At 48.1% G+C, this 18451-nt stretch overlaps 1 protein-coding gene across 1 annotated transcript in view; it reads left to right on the forward strand.

The window, feature by feature from the left end:
• ism1 (isthmin 1) overlaps positions 1–18451 on the forward strand; it is an 85841-nt gene that overhangs the window by 1360 nt on the left and 66030 nt on the right. The window contains 1 exon segment of the mRNA XM_078405995.1: positions 2863–2897. Coding sequence (XP_078262121.1) covers positions 2863–2897 — 35 coding nt within the window.

The raw sequence follows: 18451 nt of genomic DNA on the forward strand, positions 1-18451 counted from the left end.
AACTGTGGTCCCACAGGGACTGTCGGCACTGAATCACGAGCAAGACACAAAGTGATGGAGGAACTCAGTGGGTCTGGTAACATCTGGTAACATCTGGGGAGGGAATAGACAGATGACGTTTCGGGGTCGGGACCCTTCTACAGAGGGGTGGGGGGGTGGGGGGGGGGGGGGGGAGAGAGACAGGTGGACAAAGAATATGAGCGAGAACGTTGCAAGCCACAGAGAGAATCTGTCAGGGCCCCAAAAATGGTGAGAGAGGGGTCTAATTTAGTTTATTATGTGACAAATCCGAAATCATCATCATCGGACCAAAAACGCACACCAAATCCACCCACAACTTCACCCTCAACATCAATGGTTTCCCAGTATCCACCTCCTCTCACATCAGAATCTTGGCATCATCTTTGATCAAACCCTCTCCTTCGACAAACACACTAAACACATCACCAAGACAGCCTTCTTCCACCTCAAAAAACATCGCCCGTCTCCGTCCATCCCTCTCCTCCACAGCTGCAGAAACCCTCATCCACGCCTTCATCAACTCCCGTCTGGACTACTGCAACAGCCTCCCTCTATGGTTCACCCTCAAAAATCATCAATAAACTCCAATACATCTAGAACTCCGCTGCCTGTCTACTCACCCACTCCCCGATCCGTGACCATATGACCCCTGTCCTCTACAAGCTCCACTGGCTCCCCATCCCCCAGAGAATCCAGTACAAAATCCTCCTCATGACCTACAAAGCCCCTCCATAACCTGGCCCCATCCTACCTGACTGACCTCCTCCACAGACACACTCCCCACCTGCACCCTCCGCTCTGCTGCTGCCAATCTCCTGTCCCCCCCCCCATCCGGACCGAACTCAGATCCTGGGGGGACAGGGCTTTCTCCATCGCTGCTCTCACCCTCTGGAACTCACTACCTCAAACCATCAGAGACTCCTCCTCACTCACCACATTCAAAACATCACTGAAGACTCACCTGTTCAACACTGCCTTCAACCACTGCCTTCAACCTTTTTGTTGGTTCATTTATTTATTTTTATGTTTCACTTACTCTGTAAAGCGTCTTTGAGTTTCCAGAAAAGCGCTATACAAATGAAATATATAATTATTATTATTATTATTATTATTGTCATGTGTGTCGAGGTACAGTGACCAGCTTTTTTGTTGCGTGCTATCGGGTCAGTGGAAAGACCGTACATGTTTACAATCGAGCCGTCCACAGTGTGCAGATACGGGATAAGGGGGATGGAGATTGAAGGTGGTTGGGGAGTTGTTGACAAGGATTACGGTAAAGAGAGATATGTGAGAGAAACAGGATTCGGGAACGAGAGGGAAAGTGTAAGAGATTTACAGGCAATATGTGTCAGGAAAAATAGCATTAAGCAAACCTGCCTGTGTTTCAAAGTGTAATGTGCTGTGCTATCTGAGTTCTTTGCCGTGTGTTGAAATATGTGCTCAGAGACATCCTAAAACTATCTGGTGAACTCAAACTAATTCATGTATAGGAACTGTAGACGTGTGGCTCAGCGGCAGAGTTGCTGCCTTAGAGCGCTTGCAGCGCCAGAGACCCGGGTTCGATCCCGACTACGGGCGCCGTCCGTACGGAGTTTGTACGTTCTCCCCGTGACCTGCGCGGGTTTTCTCCGAGATCTTCGGTTTCCTCCCACACTCCAAAGACGTGCAGGTCTGTAGGTTAATTGGCTGGGTGTAAGTGGAAATCGTGTAGAATGTGTGGGGTGTTGTTCGTGTGCGGGGATCGCTGGTCGCTGTGGACTCGGTGGGTCGAAGGGCCGGACTCCATGCCTAAAAATCTCCAAACTAAACTGAAAAAATAATGCTGGTTTACACCAAAGATAGACACATAAAGCTGGAGTAACTCAGTGGGACAGGCAGCATCTCCGGAGAGAAGGAATATGTCTGATCGAAACCTTTCTTCAATCTGAATCTGTTCGAAATTTTTCGGCGACAGCTGGCTTGACGCCAATGATCGTAGCTTGTCGTATTCTGTCCTGGGCGCTGCCGTAGGTTGTCGTAGGTTGTCTCCAGGTGAATTTGGTTGTCGCTGGTGCTGATCCACCTTTTATATGTAGGTTATGTAGGTTAATTGACTGGGTAAATGTAAAAATTGTCCCGAGTGTGTGTAGGATAGTGTTAGTGTGCGGGGATCACTGGGCGGTGCGGACTTGGTGGGCCGAAAAGGCCTGTTTCCGCGCTGTATCTGAAATATGAAATATGAAATAAATAAGAATTTGGTTTGTTTGAATATTTGGACGTTTTGACCGTAGATTGATGTGTGAAGTTATTGTATCTCAGAGTAGTTTCTTTCAAATATTTGGACTTCATTTATTTTGACCAATAAAACAAAATAAAACAAAATCAAATAATTTAATTTCAGATGCTGGTTAAACCGAAGACAGACACAAAAAGTTGTAGTCAGGCAGCGGGTCAGGCAGCATCTCTGGAGAAAAGGAATAGGTGACTTTTGAAGAAGGGTCTCGACCCGAAAAGTCACCGATTCTTTTTGTCCAGAGATGCTAAACTGGCACATTGAATCACTCCAGCTTTTGTGTCTGTCTCAGGTGTATAGGTTCATTGGCTTCAGTAAAATTGTAGATTGTCCCTAGTATGTAGGATAGTGCTAGTGTATGGGATGGCCGCTGTTCGGCGCGGACTCCGTGAGCCGAAGGATCTGTTTCCAGGCTGTATCTCTGAGGTCTACTTGTCCCAAAATGACCACTTTGCGTAAAGCGGGGAATCTCCATTCTTCCATGGGTCAGGAAAGTATCGTGAACGAGCACCTTGTGTGGATCGACGTTGCTGTCGAATAGTTTTTTCTCATGCGTCCTGGTCATGCAGAGTGGCTGAGCAGAGCACGGCAGTCACATGTGCAGGTGTGTAATGGCCGATTCTAGATGATCTTGGCATATGTCCGCCCTCGGGAAATGAAACAAAGACATGCTGCATCCCAGTGATAATTCTATCCGCCCACAGTTGTCAAACGGATGAATGTTGTGTGAAATGGCAACCGTGTTTTCTCCTACAATCCTCATGCCTTTCTTGTGAGATAGATAGACAATAGACAATAGGTGCAGGAGTAGGCCATTCGGCCCTTCGAGCCAGCACCGCCATTCAATGTGATCATGGCTGATCATTCTCAATCAGTACCCCGTTCCTGCCTTCTCCCCATACCCCCTGACTCCGCTATCCTTAAGAGCTCTATCTAGTTCTCTCTTGAATGCTTTGAGAGACTTGGCCTCCACTGCCTTCTGAGGCAGAGAATTCCACAGATTTACAACTCTCTGACTGAAAAGGTTTTTCCTCATCTCCGTTCTAAATGGCCTACCCCTTATTCTTAAACTGTGGCCCCTGGTTCTGGACTCCCCCAACATTGGGAACATGTTTCCTGCCTCTAGCGTGTCCAACCCCTTAATAATCTTATACGTTTCGATAAGATCCCCTCTCATCCAGTGTATACAAGCCTAGTCGCTCCAGTCTTTCAGCATAGATATACTGACTGGTACCATTATCTTATCGTGTGTCGCCGGTTGTCATAGTTTGCCATCGCCTAGATGGTAGGTTGTCGTAGGCATTGGCCTAGACATTGTCGTAGGGTTAAAAAAATCGAATGTTTTTCGGCGATCTGCTACGACTTTGACACTCGCCGGAAGTCGCCTTAAAAATCGCCAAAGTGGGGTAAGGCCCTCAAAGAACATAATTGTAACACAAGTTCAGTTTATTTTAGTTTAGTTTATTGTCATGTGCCCTGAGGTAAATCGTGCCATTTACAGTGTAGAGATACATGATAAGGGAATAACGTTTAGTGCAAGGTAAAGCCAGCAAAGTCTGGTCATGGATAGTCCGAGGGTCACCAATGAGGTAGATCGTAGTTCAGCGTTGTTCTCTGATTTTGTGCGGATGTGTCCTAGTATCCTGTGTTGGTGGTTCAATGGTTCTTTATTTATAACGTGTGCCAAGGAGGAGTTAAATATCATTTTTGCATACAGTTCAATGAAATTATTGCCAAAGATAAATACAATTCCAGATAAAATACAGAATGTACAGAAACCTCCCACTCAGTCCACATGCAAGGGTCGGCAGGTTTAGGCGCCATTTTCACCGTCCAAGGCTGCCGTCGCCTCCGTCCCTCTCCTCTCCTCGCCCGGCTCCCTTCAGCCCCTCGTGCTTCCCACAGCCCTCGCACGGAGTTTGCACGTTCTCCCCCCGTGACCCTCGTGGGTTTTCTCCGGGCGCTCAGGTTTCCTCTCACACTCCAAAGACGTAGGTTAATTACAACTTGGATTACAGGTTAATTGGCTTCGATTAAAAATTGCAAATTGTCCCCTAGTGTGTGTTTAATTCTTTAATTCATTTTTCATCCTTTGTTTCAATTTCACATTGGCATTTGCTGTTGAAACTAAATTTCGATTGAGTGTAGTTTATTGTCACGTGCGCTGAGGTACAGTGAAAAGCATTTTTGTTGCGTGCTAACCCAGCCAACGGAAAGACGACACATGATTACAATCAAGCCGTCCACAGTGTACAGACACAGCATAAAGGGAATAACGTTTGGTGCAAGATAAAGGCCAGTAAAGTCCGAATAAAGATAGTTCAAAGGTCTCCAAATGAAAGTTATTAAAGTGTCTTTGTCAATAAATTGATTGAATTGATTGAAAGATACAGCATGAAAACAGGTCCTTTGGCCCACCAAGTTTACGCTGGCCATCGGTCACCAGTTCACACTAGTTCTACATTATCCCACTTTATCATCCACTCCCGACACAGAGTCAATAGTCAATAGTCAATTTTATTTGTCACATAAATGTGCAGTGAAATGAAAGATTACCCACAGTCCAACAATAAGAGCGATAAAAATAAGCAATAACACACACAATCACAAACCAACACCAAACAAAAAGAACCATCCATCACAGTGAGTCTCCTCCAGTCCCCTCCTCACTGTGATGGAAGGCCAGAATGTCTTTTCTCTTTCCCTGCCGTCTTCTCCCGCGGAAAGTTGCCACGTTCCAGGCCGCGCCAGACGGTGAAAGGTCCGCAGCGGGCCGACCCAAGCCCCGCGATCTGTGGCGGGCGAAGATGCTGCCGCTGCACGTCGGGGCGGTCGGGGCTCCCGACATTGAAGCACCCGCCGGGCAGAGAAAAACCCGAGGCCTGCACCGGACGACTACTCAAGACAGTCAAGCGTCTCCGATATGTTAAATCGCCTTGGCTGGGAGTCGCTGGAGTCAGGATGTACAGTCTACAAAGAGACTCGTGGCATCATCCCCAGGAACATCTCTCACTTCATTCAATCCAATACCCAGAAATTTACAAGACAGTCCTCGGGCCACTTCATTTATACTAGAATCAGAGCAAACAAAAATAGCTTCCTACAGTCACTCTATCCATGGACTGACTATCCCAGAGTGGAACATCCTTCCCGACACCACCGGATGCGAACCAACCTTGTCAACTCTTCAGAGTCACAGCTCCACAACTTGGACACATAAAAATCAAAAATAACCCCTTTTGCAACCGGTACCCACGCGAGCAAACCTTGCACGGGATAGCCCAGCTGTTGGCGGTTGTGCAGCAGAAAACAGAAACAGAAACAGAAACAGAAACCGGAGCACCCGGGTGAAAACCACGCGGTCACGGGGAGAACGTGCAAACTCCGCATAAACAGCACCCACAGTCAGTATCGAACCCGGGTCTCTGGAGCTATTAGACAGCAGCCCTACCCGCCGCGCCACCGTGTCACCCTTTTAGTTGGACCAGTTTGTGATATAAGTAATTAGACGGCACGGTGGTGCAGTGGTAGAGCTATTGCCCCACAGCGCAAGAGACCCAGGTTCGATCCCGACTAGGGGTGTTGTCTGTACAGAGTTTGTACGTTCTCCCCGTAACCTGTGTGGGTTTTCTCCGAGATTTTCAGTTTCCTCCGTACAGACAGCACCCGTAGTCGGGATCGAACCCGGGTCTCCGGCGCTGAAAGTGCTGCAAGGCAGCAACTCTACCGCTGCGCCACCGTGCCGCCCTGATCCTGGTCCGAGAACTTGTGAACTTATGACCAGTAATGTGCCCAGTGCACGCCACAAAAGGAAGTAGAACAGTTGTAAACAGAAGTTGCAACATCTGTGCTGAAGCATCTGAGGTTAAATAGTTTTCATTTTTTTTGTGGAATTGAAGTGACATCACGTTCTAATTAGTGGGTCTTGTCTTTTCCTCTTTGAAAGTTTGTTTTGAGAAATTGTTCAAAGTTTATACCCACATCAGGCAACAATAATAATTAATAATGTGGAAAGTGCTGGAAGCATTCGGCAGGGCGGGCAACCTCTCTAGACCGAGGGCAGAGTAAACATGTCGAGGAAGGAACTGCAGATGCTGGTTTACACCAAAGATAGAGACAAAAATGCTGGAGTAACTCAGTGGGACAGACGGCATCTACGGTGGCGCAGCGGTAGAGTTGCTGCCTCACAGCGAATGCAGCGCCGGAGACCTGGGTTCCATCCTGACTACGGGTGCTGTCTGTACGGAGTTTGTACGTTCTCCCCGTGACCCGCGTGGGTTTCCTCCGAGATCTTCGGTTTCTCCCACACTCCAAAGACGTACAGGTTTGTAGGTTAATTGGCTTGGTAAATGTAAAAATTGTCCCTAGTGGGTGTAGGATAGTGTTAGTGTGCGGGGATCGCTGGTCGGTGCGGACCCGGTGGGCCGAAGGGCCTGTCTCTAAACTAAACTTCATGTCGATGGTCTTTCATCTCTTTAGTGACCCTCGGACTTTCCTTGATCGGACTCTGCTGGCCTTACCTTGCACTAAACATGCATTGTCATGTAAATGTACTGTAATACGCTGTAAATACATTACACTGTGAATGGCTCGATTGCGATCATGTGTTCTGAATGCATTCAAGAGAGAGCTGGATAGAGCTCTTAAGGATAGCGGAGTCAGGGGGTATGGGGAGAGGGCAGGAACGGGGGTACTGATTGAGAATGATCAGCCATGATCACATTGAATGGCGGTGCTGGCTCGAAGGGCTGAATGGCCTCCTCCTGCACCTATTGTCTATTGTCTATTGTCTATTGTTGTCTTTCCGCTGACTGGTTAGCACTCAACAAAAGCTTTTCACTTTACCTCGGTACACGTGACAATAAACTAAACTAAACTAAAGAATTGGGTGAAGTCAGATGTGGGCAAGTCTTTAAGATGCAGAGGTGGTGGAGAGGATTTGAGAAGGTGATGGTGACTGAAGATTAATGATTAGATGGGTGACTTGTACTTTTGCATGGGAGGATTCGGATTTTCCTTTGTTTCCATGGAGTATGACTCTGTGCCTAACTCAACGGGTCAGGCAGCCTCTGGGGAGGTTACTTGGAGTGTGTTACATTCCTTACTTTAACTAAGATCTCCTTAATCTCCTCTACCCCTTTGACTATCCTTGATCGGACTTTGCTGGCTTTACCTTGCACTGAACATTATTCCCCTTATCACGTACACTGTTAATGGCTCGATTGTAATCGTGTATAGGACGGCACGGTGGCGCAGCGGTAGAGTTGCCGCCTTACAGCGAATGAAGTGCCGGAGACTCAGGTTCGATCCCGACTACGGGCGCCGTCTGTACGGAGTTTTGTACGTTCTCCCCGTGACCTGCGTGGGTTTTCTCCGAGGTCTTCGGTTTCCTCCCACACTCCAAAGACGTACAGGTATGTAGGTTAATTGGCTGGGAAAATGTAAAACAAATTGTCCCTAGTGGGTGTAGGATAGTGTTAATGTGCGGGGATCGCTGGGCGGCGCGGACCCGGTGGGCCGAAGGGCCCGTCTCCGCGCTGTATCTCTAAATCTAAAATCTAAAAAATCTAGTCTTTCCACTGACTGGATAGCACGCAACAAAAGCTTTTCACTGTACCTCGGTACACGTGACAATAAACTAAACTGTAACTGTTACTCTAACTGTAACTGGTGGGCCGAAGGGCCTGTTTCAATGCTATTTCTCTAAACTCTAAAATACCTTTCAGTTTAGAATCTGTGGAATTCTCTGCCTCAGAAGGCAGTGGAGGCCAATTCTCTGAATGCATTCAAGAGAGAGCTAGATAGAGCTCTTAAGGATAGCGGATTCAGGGGGTATGGGGAGAAGGCAGGAACGGGGTACTGATTGAGAATGATCAGCCATGATCACATTGAATGGCGGTGCTGGCTCGAAGGGGCCGAATGGCCTCCTCCTGCACCTATTGTCTATTGTCTATTTTTACAGGCTTGTTTGCAACTGTGTCCGCTAACTAATTACACATGATTGATATATTCATTAAAGGGTATTGTGTATAATTAAGCTGATTAGCTTGCTTCTGTCCTGTAGAATGCATGCAGGCACCTGCCAATCAATAGTGTTTACGTTTAAGTTTATTATTGTCATGTGTACGGAGGTACAGTTTTTAAAAATATATTATTTTTGTTGCTTTTTCCGAATAGCATACAAAAACATTTAACATAACATAATATAGCATAACATAACAAGGCACATCAACAACAAGGTCACTTTTAGGCACCTAAAAGGCACTTTCAATATAAAGGAAGTAAGGCACGTTTCTGCTGTAGTACATGTTTATATATATACTAGACCAAGTGGACCCGTTGGGCCCAAACCTCTCCTGCATTGGTGCAGCACCCTCTCCTCCTCTTTACCCCTCCCCTCTTCCCCCCCCCCTCCACTCCCCCTCCCCTCCTCCCCCTCCCCTCTCCCCCCTCCCCCTCCCTCCCTTTTCCCCCTCCCTCCCCCTCCTCACTCCCTCATCCCCCTCCCTCCCCCTCCCAGCATCTGCAGTTCCTTCCTACAAGTTGTCGTGTAGCAGTTCCTATAGAGAATGGTCCAATTTCCACATTGTGGTATGTCGGAGAATTGGGACAGTACCCTAGCTTATGGAAGGGCATAGAGTCATGCAGCGTGGGAACATGCCCTTCGGCCCAACCTGCCCGCGACGGCCAACATGTCCCAGCTACACTAGTCCCACCGTGATGCAACTCTACTGTTGTGGCACGGTGGCGCAGCGGTAGAGTTGCTGCCTTACAATGAATGCAGCACCGGAGACCCGGGTTCCATCCCGACCACGGGCGCTGTCTATACGGAGTTTGTACGTTCTCCCCGTGATCTGCGTGGGTTTTCTCCGCGATCTTCGGTTTCCTCCCACACTCCAAAGACGTACGGGTTTGTAGGTTAATTGGTTTGGTAAATGTAAAATTGTCCCTATCATATCATATCATATCATATCATATATATACAGCCGGAAACAGGCCTTTTCGGCCCACCAAGTCCGTGCCGCCCAGTGATCTCCGCACATTAACACTATCCTACACCCACTAGGGACAATTTTTACATTTACCCAGACAATTAACCTACATACCTGTACGTCTTTGGAGGTGTAGGATAGTGTTAGTGTCCGGGGATCGCTGGTCGGCGGGAGGTCTTGCCCGACGAATCCGCTGGGATTCTTTGAAGACAGACAAAGGAGAGTCAGTAAATGTTGTCTACTTAGATTTTCAGAAAGCCTTTGATAAGGTGCCACACGTGAGGCTGCTAAGGAAGATGAGAGCCCACTGTATCAAAGGGCAGATACCGGCATGGACAGCATGCTGGCTGGATGGCAGATGGCAAAGAGTGGCCATAAAGGGGGCTTTCACTGGTTGGCTGCCAGTGACTAGCGGAGTTCCGCAGGGCTCGGTGCTGGGGCCGCTACTCTTCACGTCGTATCTGAATGATTTGGACGAGGTAGATGGAGGGTTTGTGGCCAAGTTTGTGGATGATACGAAAATAGGTGGAAATAGGCAGGTAGTGCAGAGAAAACAGGGACTCTGCAGAAGGACGTGGACAGGTTGGGAGAGTGGGCAGAGAAGTGGCATTTGGAGCATTGTGAGCAAGTTTGGGCCCCATATCTGAGGAAGGATGTGCTGGCCCTGGAGAGGGTCCAGAGGAGGTTTACAAGAATGATCCCAGGAATGAGTGGGTTAACATATGATGAGCGTTTGTCGGCACTGGGCCTGTACTCGCTGGAGTTTAGAAGAATGAGGGGGGGGGACTTCATTGAAACGTACAGAATAGTGAAAGGCCTGGATAGAGTGGATGTGGAGAGGATGTTTTCACGAGTGGGAGAGTCTAGGACTAGAGGTCACAGCCTCAGAATTAAAGAATGTTCCTTTAGGAAGTTGAGGAGGAATTTCTTCAGTCAAACAGTGGTGAATCTGTGGAATTCTTTGCCACAGAAGGCTGTGGAGGCCGAGTTCCATGGATACGGCAGAGATAGATAGATTCTTGATTAGTACGGGTGTCAGAGGTTATGGGAGAAGGCAGGAGAATGGGGTTAGGAGGGAAAGATAGATAGACAATAGACAATAGGTGCAGGAGGAGGCCATTCGGCCCTTTGAGCCAGCACCGCCATTCAATGTGATCATGGCTGATCATTCTCAATCAGTACCCCGTTCCTGCCTTCTCCCCATACCCCCTGACACCGCTATCCTTAAGAGCTCTATCTAGCTCTCTCTTGAATGCATTCAGAGAATTGGCCTCCACTGCCTTCTGAGGCAGAGAATTCCACAGATTCACAACTCTCTGACTGAAAAGATTTTTCCTCATCTCAGTTCTAAATGGCCTACCCCTTATTCTTAAACTGTGGCCCCTTGTTCTGGACTCCCCCAACATTGAGAACATGTTTCCTGCCTCTAACGTGTCCAACCCCTTAATAATCTTATACGTTTCGATAAGATCTCCTCTCATCCTTCTAAATTCCAGTGTATACAAGCCTAGTCGCTCCAGTCTTTCAACATATGACAGTCCCGCCATTCCGGGAATTAACCTAGTAAATCTACGCTGCACGCCCTCAATAGCAACAAGATCAGCCATGATTGAATGGCGGAGTAGACTTGATGGGCCGAATGGCCTAATTCTGCTCCTATAAACTTATGACCCGATGGATATGGCAGAGATAGATAGATTCGTGATTAGTACGGGTGTCAGGGGTTATAATAATAATAATAATAATAATGCATTACATTTATATAGCGCTTTTCATACACTCAAAGACGCTTTACAGGGATTTAAAGAACATAGGGAAGTGAATAAATAGATAAATAAGTCAACGAACAGCGAAAGGAGACAGAAGGTGAGGTGACCTTCAGTGGTTGAAGGCAGTACTGAGCAGGTGAGACTTCAGTGATGTTTTGAATGTGGTGAGTGAGGAGGAGTCTCTGACGGTTTGGGGTAGTGAGTTCCATAGGGTGGGAGCAGCGATGGACTGAGCCGTGATAACAGAGGGGGAGAAGTTGTTCCTGAGTCTGGGTGGTGCGCGCTTCCAAGCTTCTGTACCTTCTGCTGGACAGCAGCGGGGAGAAGGGGAATGACCGGGGTGGGAAAAGTCCTTGACTGTGTCGGCTGCTCTCCCGAGCCAGCGTGTGCGTGCGTGCGTGTGTGTGTGATCACTACTATCACAGCCAGATCATGGATTCAGATCAGCCCTTCGTTTAATTTCATAACCATTATGCCTCCAGCGTTATTTGGAAAAAGCAATTTGGACAGTGGTCAATGTGAAGCCCATTGTGAAAGGCAGCCAGTGGATGCCTGCCACAATCGTTAGAACGTTTGCCAGCTAATTAAATGATCGTAGATTAGCGTTGCAGATGATGGGTCTTTAGAACCTGCCTCCCTCAATCATATCACTTTAGTCAGGTCATGGGCCAGCCTACATCTGACGCTGCTCCACACAAAAGCAAGTCAGTTCAGTACAGTCTCGTTCATTGTCACGTGTGTCGAGGTACGGTGAAAAGCTTTTGTTGCGCGCTAACCAGTCAGCGGAAAGACTAAACGTGATTACAATCGAGCCATTTACAGTGTACAGACGCATGATAAGGGAATAAGGTTTAGTGCAAGCTAAAGCTAGAAAGGTCCAATCAAAGATAGTCCGAGGGTCTCCAATGAGGCAGATAGTAGTTCAGCTTTGTTCTCTGATTGTGGTAGGATGGTTCAGTTGCCTGATAACCCCATGGAAAGAAACTGTCCCTGAATCTGGAGGTGTGCGTTTTCACACTTCTGTACCTCTTGCCCGATGGGAGAGGGGAGAACGACTGGGGATGAGACTGGTCCTTGATGATGCTGCTGGCCTTGTCGAGACAGCGCAAGGTGTAGATGGAGTCCGTGGAAGGGAGGTTGGTTTGTGTGATGGTCTGGGCTACGTCCACAATTCGTTGCAGTTAGCTCACGCAGAGAGAAAGCGGACACCATCTCTCTGACATATTGTGATAATGTTTCCTGATCAAAGCACTGATACAAAAAACGTCCCCTTCGTTACCTCCCTGATGACAGGCCAGCCTGCAAGGAGCCAGTGAAACTAAATACCAATAAAATATCGTTTAGTGAAGTGTGTAAGAATAAACTGCAGATGCTGGTTTAAACCGAAGATAGAAACATAGAAACATAGAAAATAGGTGCAGGAGTAGGCCATTCGGCCCTTCGAGCCTGCACCGCCATTCAATATGATCATGGCTGATCATCCAACTCAGTATCCCGTACCTGCCTTCTCTCCATACCCCCTGATCCCTTTAGCCACAAGGGACACATCTAACTCCCTCTTAAATATAGCCAATGAACTGGCCTCAACTACCTTCTGTGGCAGAGAATTCCACAGATTCACCACTCTCTGTGTGAAGAAAAACGTTCTCATCTCGGTCCTAAAAGACTTCCCCCTTATCCTTAAACTGTGACCCCTTGTTCCGGACTTCCCCAACATCGGGAACAATCTTCCTGCATCTAGCCTGTCCAACCCCTTAAGAATTCTGTAAGTTTCTATAAGATCCCCCCTCAATCTTCGAAATTCCAGCGAGTACAAGCCGAGTCTATCCAGTCTTTCTTCATAGACACAACAAGCTGGAGTAACTCAGCGGGTCAGGCAGCATCTCCGGAGAAAAGGAATAGGTGACGTTTAGGGTCGAGACCTTTCTTCAGACTGAGAGTCAGGGGAAAGGGAAACGAGAGATAAAGACGGTGATGTAGGGAGATAATAGAACTAATGAATTAAAGATATAGTAATAATAATAATAATTCATTTATTTTATATAGCGCCTTATCGGGTGCTCAAAGCGCTTTACAAAGACAATTAACATAAAAACAAACAGACAAACTATCCTGACGGAAAAGCGGCGAATAAACAACGCCAGCGTCCTCTCACGTCAGGGTCCGGCAGTAGACATCAAAAAGCACAGGACACACAGATACAATTTTTACACAAACAGCCATCACAGTGATTGCTCTAGGCATACCCTCACTGTGATGGAAGGCAAAGTCTTATCTCCTCCTCATTCTTCTCCCGTGGTGCCAAGATGCGATCGAGGCTCCCAACTTTTTGAAGCCCCCACTGGGCGATGGAAAGTCCCAGGGCCGAGCCGAGCAGGCCGATGAAAGTCCTGAGCCCCCACCGGGCGATGGAAAGTGCTGCGGCCGAGCCGAGCAGGCCGATGAAGGTCCTGAGCCCCCACCGGGCGATGGAAAGTGCTGCGGCCGGGCCACGCAGGGCGATGAAGGGCCTGCGGGCGGGTCGATCGTACCTCGCGCTTCGGGGCGGTCGAAGCTGCTACGGCTGGAGCTCCCAAAAACCGGTCGCCAGCCAGGGACCTGCGAGCTCCCGATGTTGCGGTCTGCAGGGCCCACGGCCGAAGCCTCCGAGATGGTAAGTCCAGGCCCTGCGACCGGAGTCTTCAAGGTCGATCCCAGCTGGAGGCCGCCGACTCCACGATGTTAGGCCGTAGCGCGAACGGAGATACGACACGGTAAAGGTCGCATCTCCGTTGAGGAAGAGATTAGAAAAAAAAAGGTTTCCCCCAACCCCCCCACCACCCCCCCACATACACAGAGTTAAAAATAAAACAAAACGTACATTAAACGATGACAATAGACAAAAAAAAGACAGAGAGACTGCCGGTGAGCCGCAGCTGCAGAACACAGCCACACCCCCTCCTATGCAAAAAAAGGTAAGTTCTGATGAGTATCTCGACCTGAAACGTCACCTATTTGGCTTTTTGTGTCAAAGTTTAGTGATAGTGTTTAGTTTAGTTTAGTTTAGAGACACAGCGCGAAAACACACCCTTCGGCCCATCGAGTCCGCACCGACCAGCGACCACCCCATACTAGCACTACACGAAACATTAGGGGCAATTTACAATTTATAATTAATCTACAAACCTGCACGTCTTTGGAGTGTGGGAGGAAACCGGAGCACCCGGAGAAAACCCATGCAGGTCACGGGGAGAACGTACGAACTCCGTACAGACAACACCCGCACTCAGGATGGAACCCGGGTCTCTGGCGCTGTAAGGCAGCAACTCTACCGCTGCGCCACCGTGCCGTCCATCATGTTTTATAGACAATAGACAATAGACAATAGGTGCAGGAGGAGGCCATTCGGCCCTTCGAGCCAGCACTGCCATTCAATGTGATCATGGCTGATCATTCTCTCCTCGTTGTTTTTTTCTTGCTACAAAGGTGGTTAATTTATGGAATTCATAGCCACAGAAAAATATGGAGGCCGTGTAACATTAGATATATTTAAGGCAGAGATAGATTCTAGATTAGCACGCATGTCCGGAGTTATGGGGAGAAGGCAGGAGAATGGGGCTGAGAGGGGAAGATAGACCAGCCATGATTGAATGGCAGAGTACATTTGATGGGCCGAATGGCCTAATTCTGCTCCTATCACTTATGAACTTATGAGACCATTTGGCCCATCTGTTCTTTGCCAGCTCTCTGGGTGATCCCAATCCCCCCCCATTCACTTTGCTGTGACCTATTACCTCCCACAGGACCATCCACTCCTCCTTCCCGACATTCAAGGACATTTACTGTGGCCAAGCCTCTTGGGTTGCTGGGAGGAGACCGGAGCACCTTGATTAGTACGGGTGTCAGGGGTTACGGGGAGAAGGCAGGAGAATGGGGCTGGGAGGGAGAGATAGATCAGCCATGATTGAATGGCGGGGTAGGCTTGATGGGCTGAATGGCCGAATCCTGCTCCTATCACTTATGACCTGCACGGTTCCATGGAGAACGTGCAAACTCCACACAACCAGCACCAGAGGTCAGGATGGAGCACTCTGAGGCCGGACTTCTCAGCTGCACTGCCGTGCCTACATTAATAGTGTTCACTGTTTTGCGTCGCACATAGAACAGTGCAGCACAGGAACAGGCCCTTCGGCCCACGATGTCCATGCCGAACAAGATGCCAAGTTAAACAGGACAGTCACGGTGGCGCAGCGGTAGAGTTGCTGCCTTACAGCGAATGCAGCGCCGGAGACCCGGGTTCGATCCCGACTACGGGCGCAGTCTGCACGGAGTTTGTACGTTCTCCCCGTGACCTGCGTGGGTTTTCTCCGAGATCTTCGGTTTCCTCCCACACTCCAGGTTTGTAGGTTAATTGGTAGAAATGTAAAAATTGTCCCTAGTGGATGTTGTATAGTGTTCGTGTGCGGGGATCGCTGGTCGGCGTGGACCCGGTGGGCCGAAGGGCCTGTTTCCGCGCTGTATCTCTGACCTAAACTAAACTAAACAGGCCCTTCAGCCCACGATGTCCATGCCAAACATGATGCCAAGATGCTGTATCTCTAAACTAAACTAAACTAATTAGTACGGGTGGCAGGGATTGTGCGGAGAAGTCAGGAGAATGGGGTTGAGTGGGAAAGATAGATCAGCCATGATTAAATGGCGGAGTAGACTTGATAGGCTGAATGGCCTAATTAGACAATAGACAATAGACAATAGGTGCAGGAGGAGGCCATTCGGCCCTTCGAGCCAGCACCGCCATTCAATGTGATCATGGCTGATCATTCTCAATCAGTCCCCCTTTCCTGCTTTCTCCCCATACCCCCTGACTCCGCTATCCTTAAGAGCTCTATCTAGCTCCCTCTTGAATGTATTCAGAGAATTGGCCTCCACTGCCTTCTGAGGCAGAGAATTCCACAGATTCACAACTCTCTGACTGAAACAGCTTTTCCTCATCTCAGTTCAAAATGGCCTACCCCTTATTCTTAAACTGTGGCCCCTGGTTCTGGACTCACCCAACATTGGGAACATGTTTCCTGCCTCTAATGTGTCCAACCCCTTAATAATCTTATACGTTTCTATACACTTACGAACGTATGAATCCTTATGAACGGGGCCGACCAGAACCGAACGCAGTACTTCAGACCCGGCCTGACCAATGTCCCGTAGAGCTGCATCATGTCTTTTCCAGCAAGTGTCTCTCGGTGCTAGACTATTGGATGGAGAGAGCCGATCCATGAACAAGACTTAGACTAAAATTACGTGGCCCAATTCACAATGGTACATACTGAAATGCTCAGAGTGCATATAGTGTTACATAATGGCATGTAAGGTATGCACCTTATTACATAGTTTGTCATGAGTCAGTATCACTTCTTTACCTCAGGAGAATGCCCGATATAGAATGCCAATTTGTAGCTCACGTAGACGATGTCTCTGTGCACTAAAACAAATATCCTGGAATGTCAAAACGAGAGAGTCGAGTCCCTCGAGCACGAAGGAAGGATCGCGGTGCCAGAATATTGAAGATATATGATGCCGCTGAGACACGATTTCTTCATGAAAGAATCATGTTTATATTATTGGCTATGGATTGGTTTTAATGGTGCTTTGGGGGGGGAATGTCCCAAGCTAGCGTTCAGTGTCTTTGAAGCCACATGTGTAGTTGGACTATTTATTTTGTTCTTTATTACATGCAAACCCCTTGTAGTCAGAAGAAACCCCCATGAGATTTTCAGTCTCCTGAACTCTGTGCATTATGTTACAGCGTTTGCGGCTGTTTTTTTTTTGTTGAGTTTAGTTCAGAGGTACAGCGCAGAAACAGAGGCCCTTCGGCCCACCGAGTCCACACGCCGACCAGCGATCCCCGCGCACGAACACTATCCTACACGCGCGCTAGGGACAATTTACAATTTACGGATTTTTGCCTGCAAACCTGCACGTCTTTGGAGTGCGCGGGGAAACCAATGGATTGTTGGCCTTCATAACAAGAGGAGTTGAGTATAGGAGCAAATAGGTCCTTCTGCAGTTGTACAGGGCCCTAGTGAGACCGCACCTGGAGTACTGTGTGCAGTTTTGGTCTCCAAATTTGAGGAAGGATATTCTTGCTATTGAGGGCGTGCAGTGTAGGTTTACTAGGTTAATTCCCGGAATGGCGGGACTGTCATATGTTGAAAGACTGGAGCGACTAGGTTTGTATACACTGGAATTTAGAAGGATGAGAGGGGATCTTATTGAAACGTATAAGATTATTAAGGGGTTGGACACGTTAGAGGCAGGAAACATGTTCCCAATGTTGGGGGAGTCCAGAACCAGGGGCCACAGTTTAAGAATAAGGGGTAGGCCATTTAGAACAGAGATGAGGAAAAACCTTTTTAGTCAGAGAGTTGTGAATCTGTGGAATTCTCTGCTTCAGAGGGCAGTGGAGGCCAATTCTCTGAATACATTCAAGAGAGAGCTGGATAGAGCTCTTAAGGATAGCGGAGTCAGGGGGTATGGGGAGAAGGCAGGGACGGGGTACTGAATGAGAATGATCAGCCATGATCACATTGAATGGCGGTGCTGGCTCGACGGGCCGAATGGCCTACTCCTGCACCTATTCTCTATTGTCTATTGTCTATTGTCTATTGAAACCGGAGCACCCGGAGAAAACCTCAGGCAGGTCAGGGGGAGAACGTGCAAACTCCGTACAGACAGCACCCGTAGTCAGGATCGAACCCGGGTCTCCGGCGCTGTGAGGTAGAAACATTTCAGGGGGGAATTTGGCGAATTATAATATTTGTACAATGTTAATGCAGATAGATGCTTTTAATGGTTTGGCAGTGTTGAATCATTATTCCATGTTGTTTTAATTGCCGCTACCTAACCTTTGAGGAGAATAGTGCGGTAATTGTACAAAAACATTGTGCTGAATGCAGGAAATTGTTTGTATATTTTTTCATTCCACTGTTGCACTGACCACAACATGAGCCAATGTTTTTCCCTCTGTGACAATCTCCCTCCCCACACCTGTATCAGTTCATTTGCAACATCTCTCATCTACTCTGGTACTGACAACTCCAATACATTGGAGAGACAAGGAACTGCAGATGCCGGTTTACAAAAAAAAACAACAACAAATGCTGGAGTAACTCAGCGGGTCAGGCAGCATCTCTGGAGGACAAGGATAGGTGACGTTTCACAGAGTGCTGGAGTAACTCAGCGGGTCAGGCAGCATCTCTGGAGAACATGGATAGGTGACGTTTCACAGAGTGTTGGAGTAACTCAGCGGGTCAGGCAGCATCTCTGGAGAACATGGATAGGTGACGTTTTGGGTCGGGACCCTTCTTCAGACTGATCTGTACATATGACAATTAAACACTCTTGACTCCTTTAGGCACCAG

The sequence above is a fragment of the Rhinoraja longicauda genome, chromosome 9 (assembly GCF_053455715.1).
Source record: "Rhinoraja longicauda isolate Sanriku21f chromosome 9, sRhiLon1.1, whole genome shotgun sequence".
Taxonomy (NCBI): Eukaryota; Metazoa; Chordata; class Chondrichthyes; order Rajiformes; family Arhynchobatidae; genus Rhinoraja; species Rhinoraja longicauda.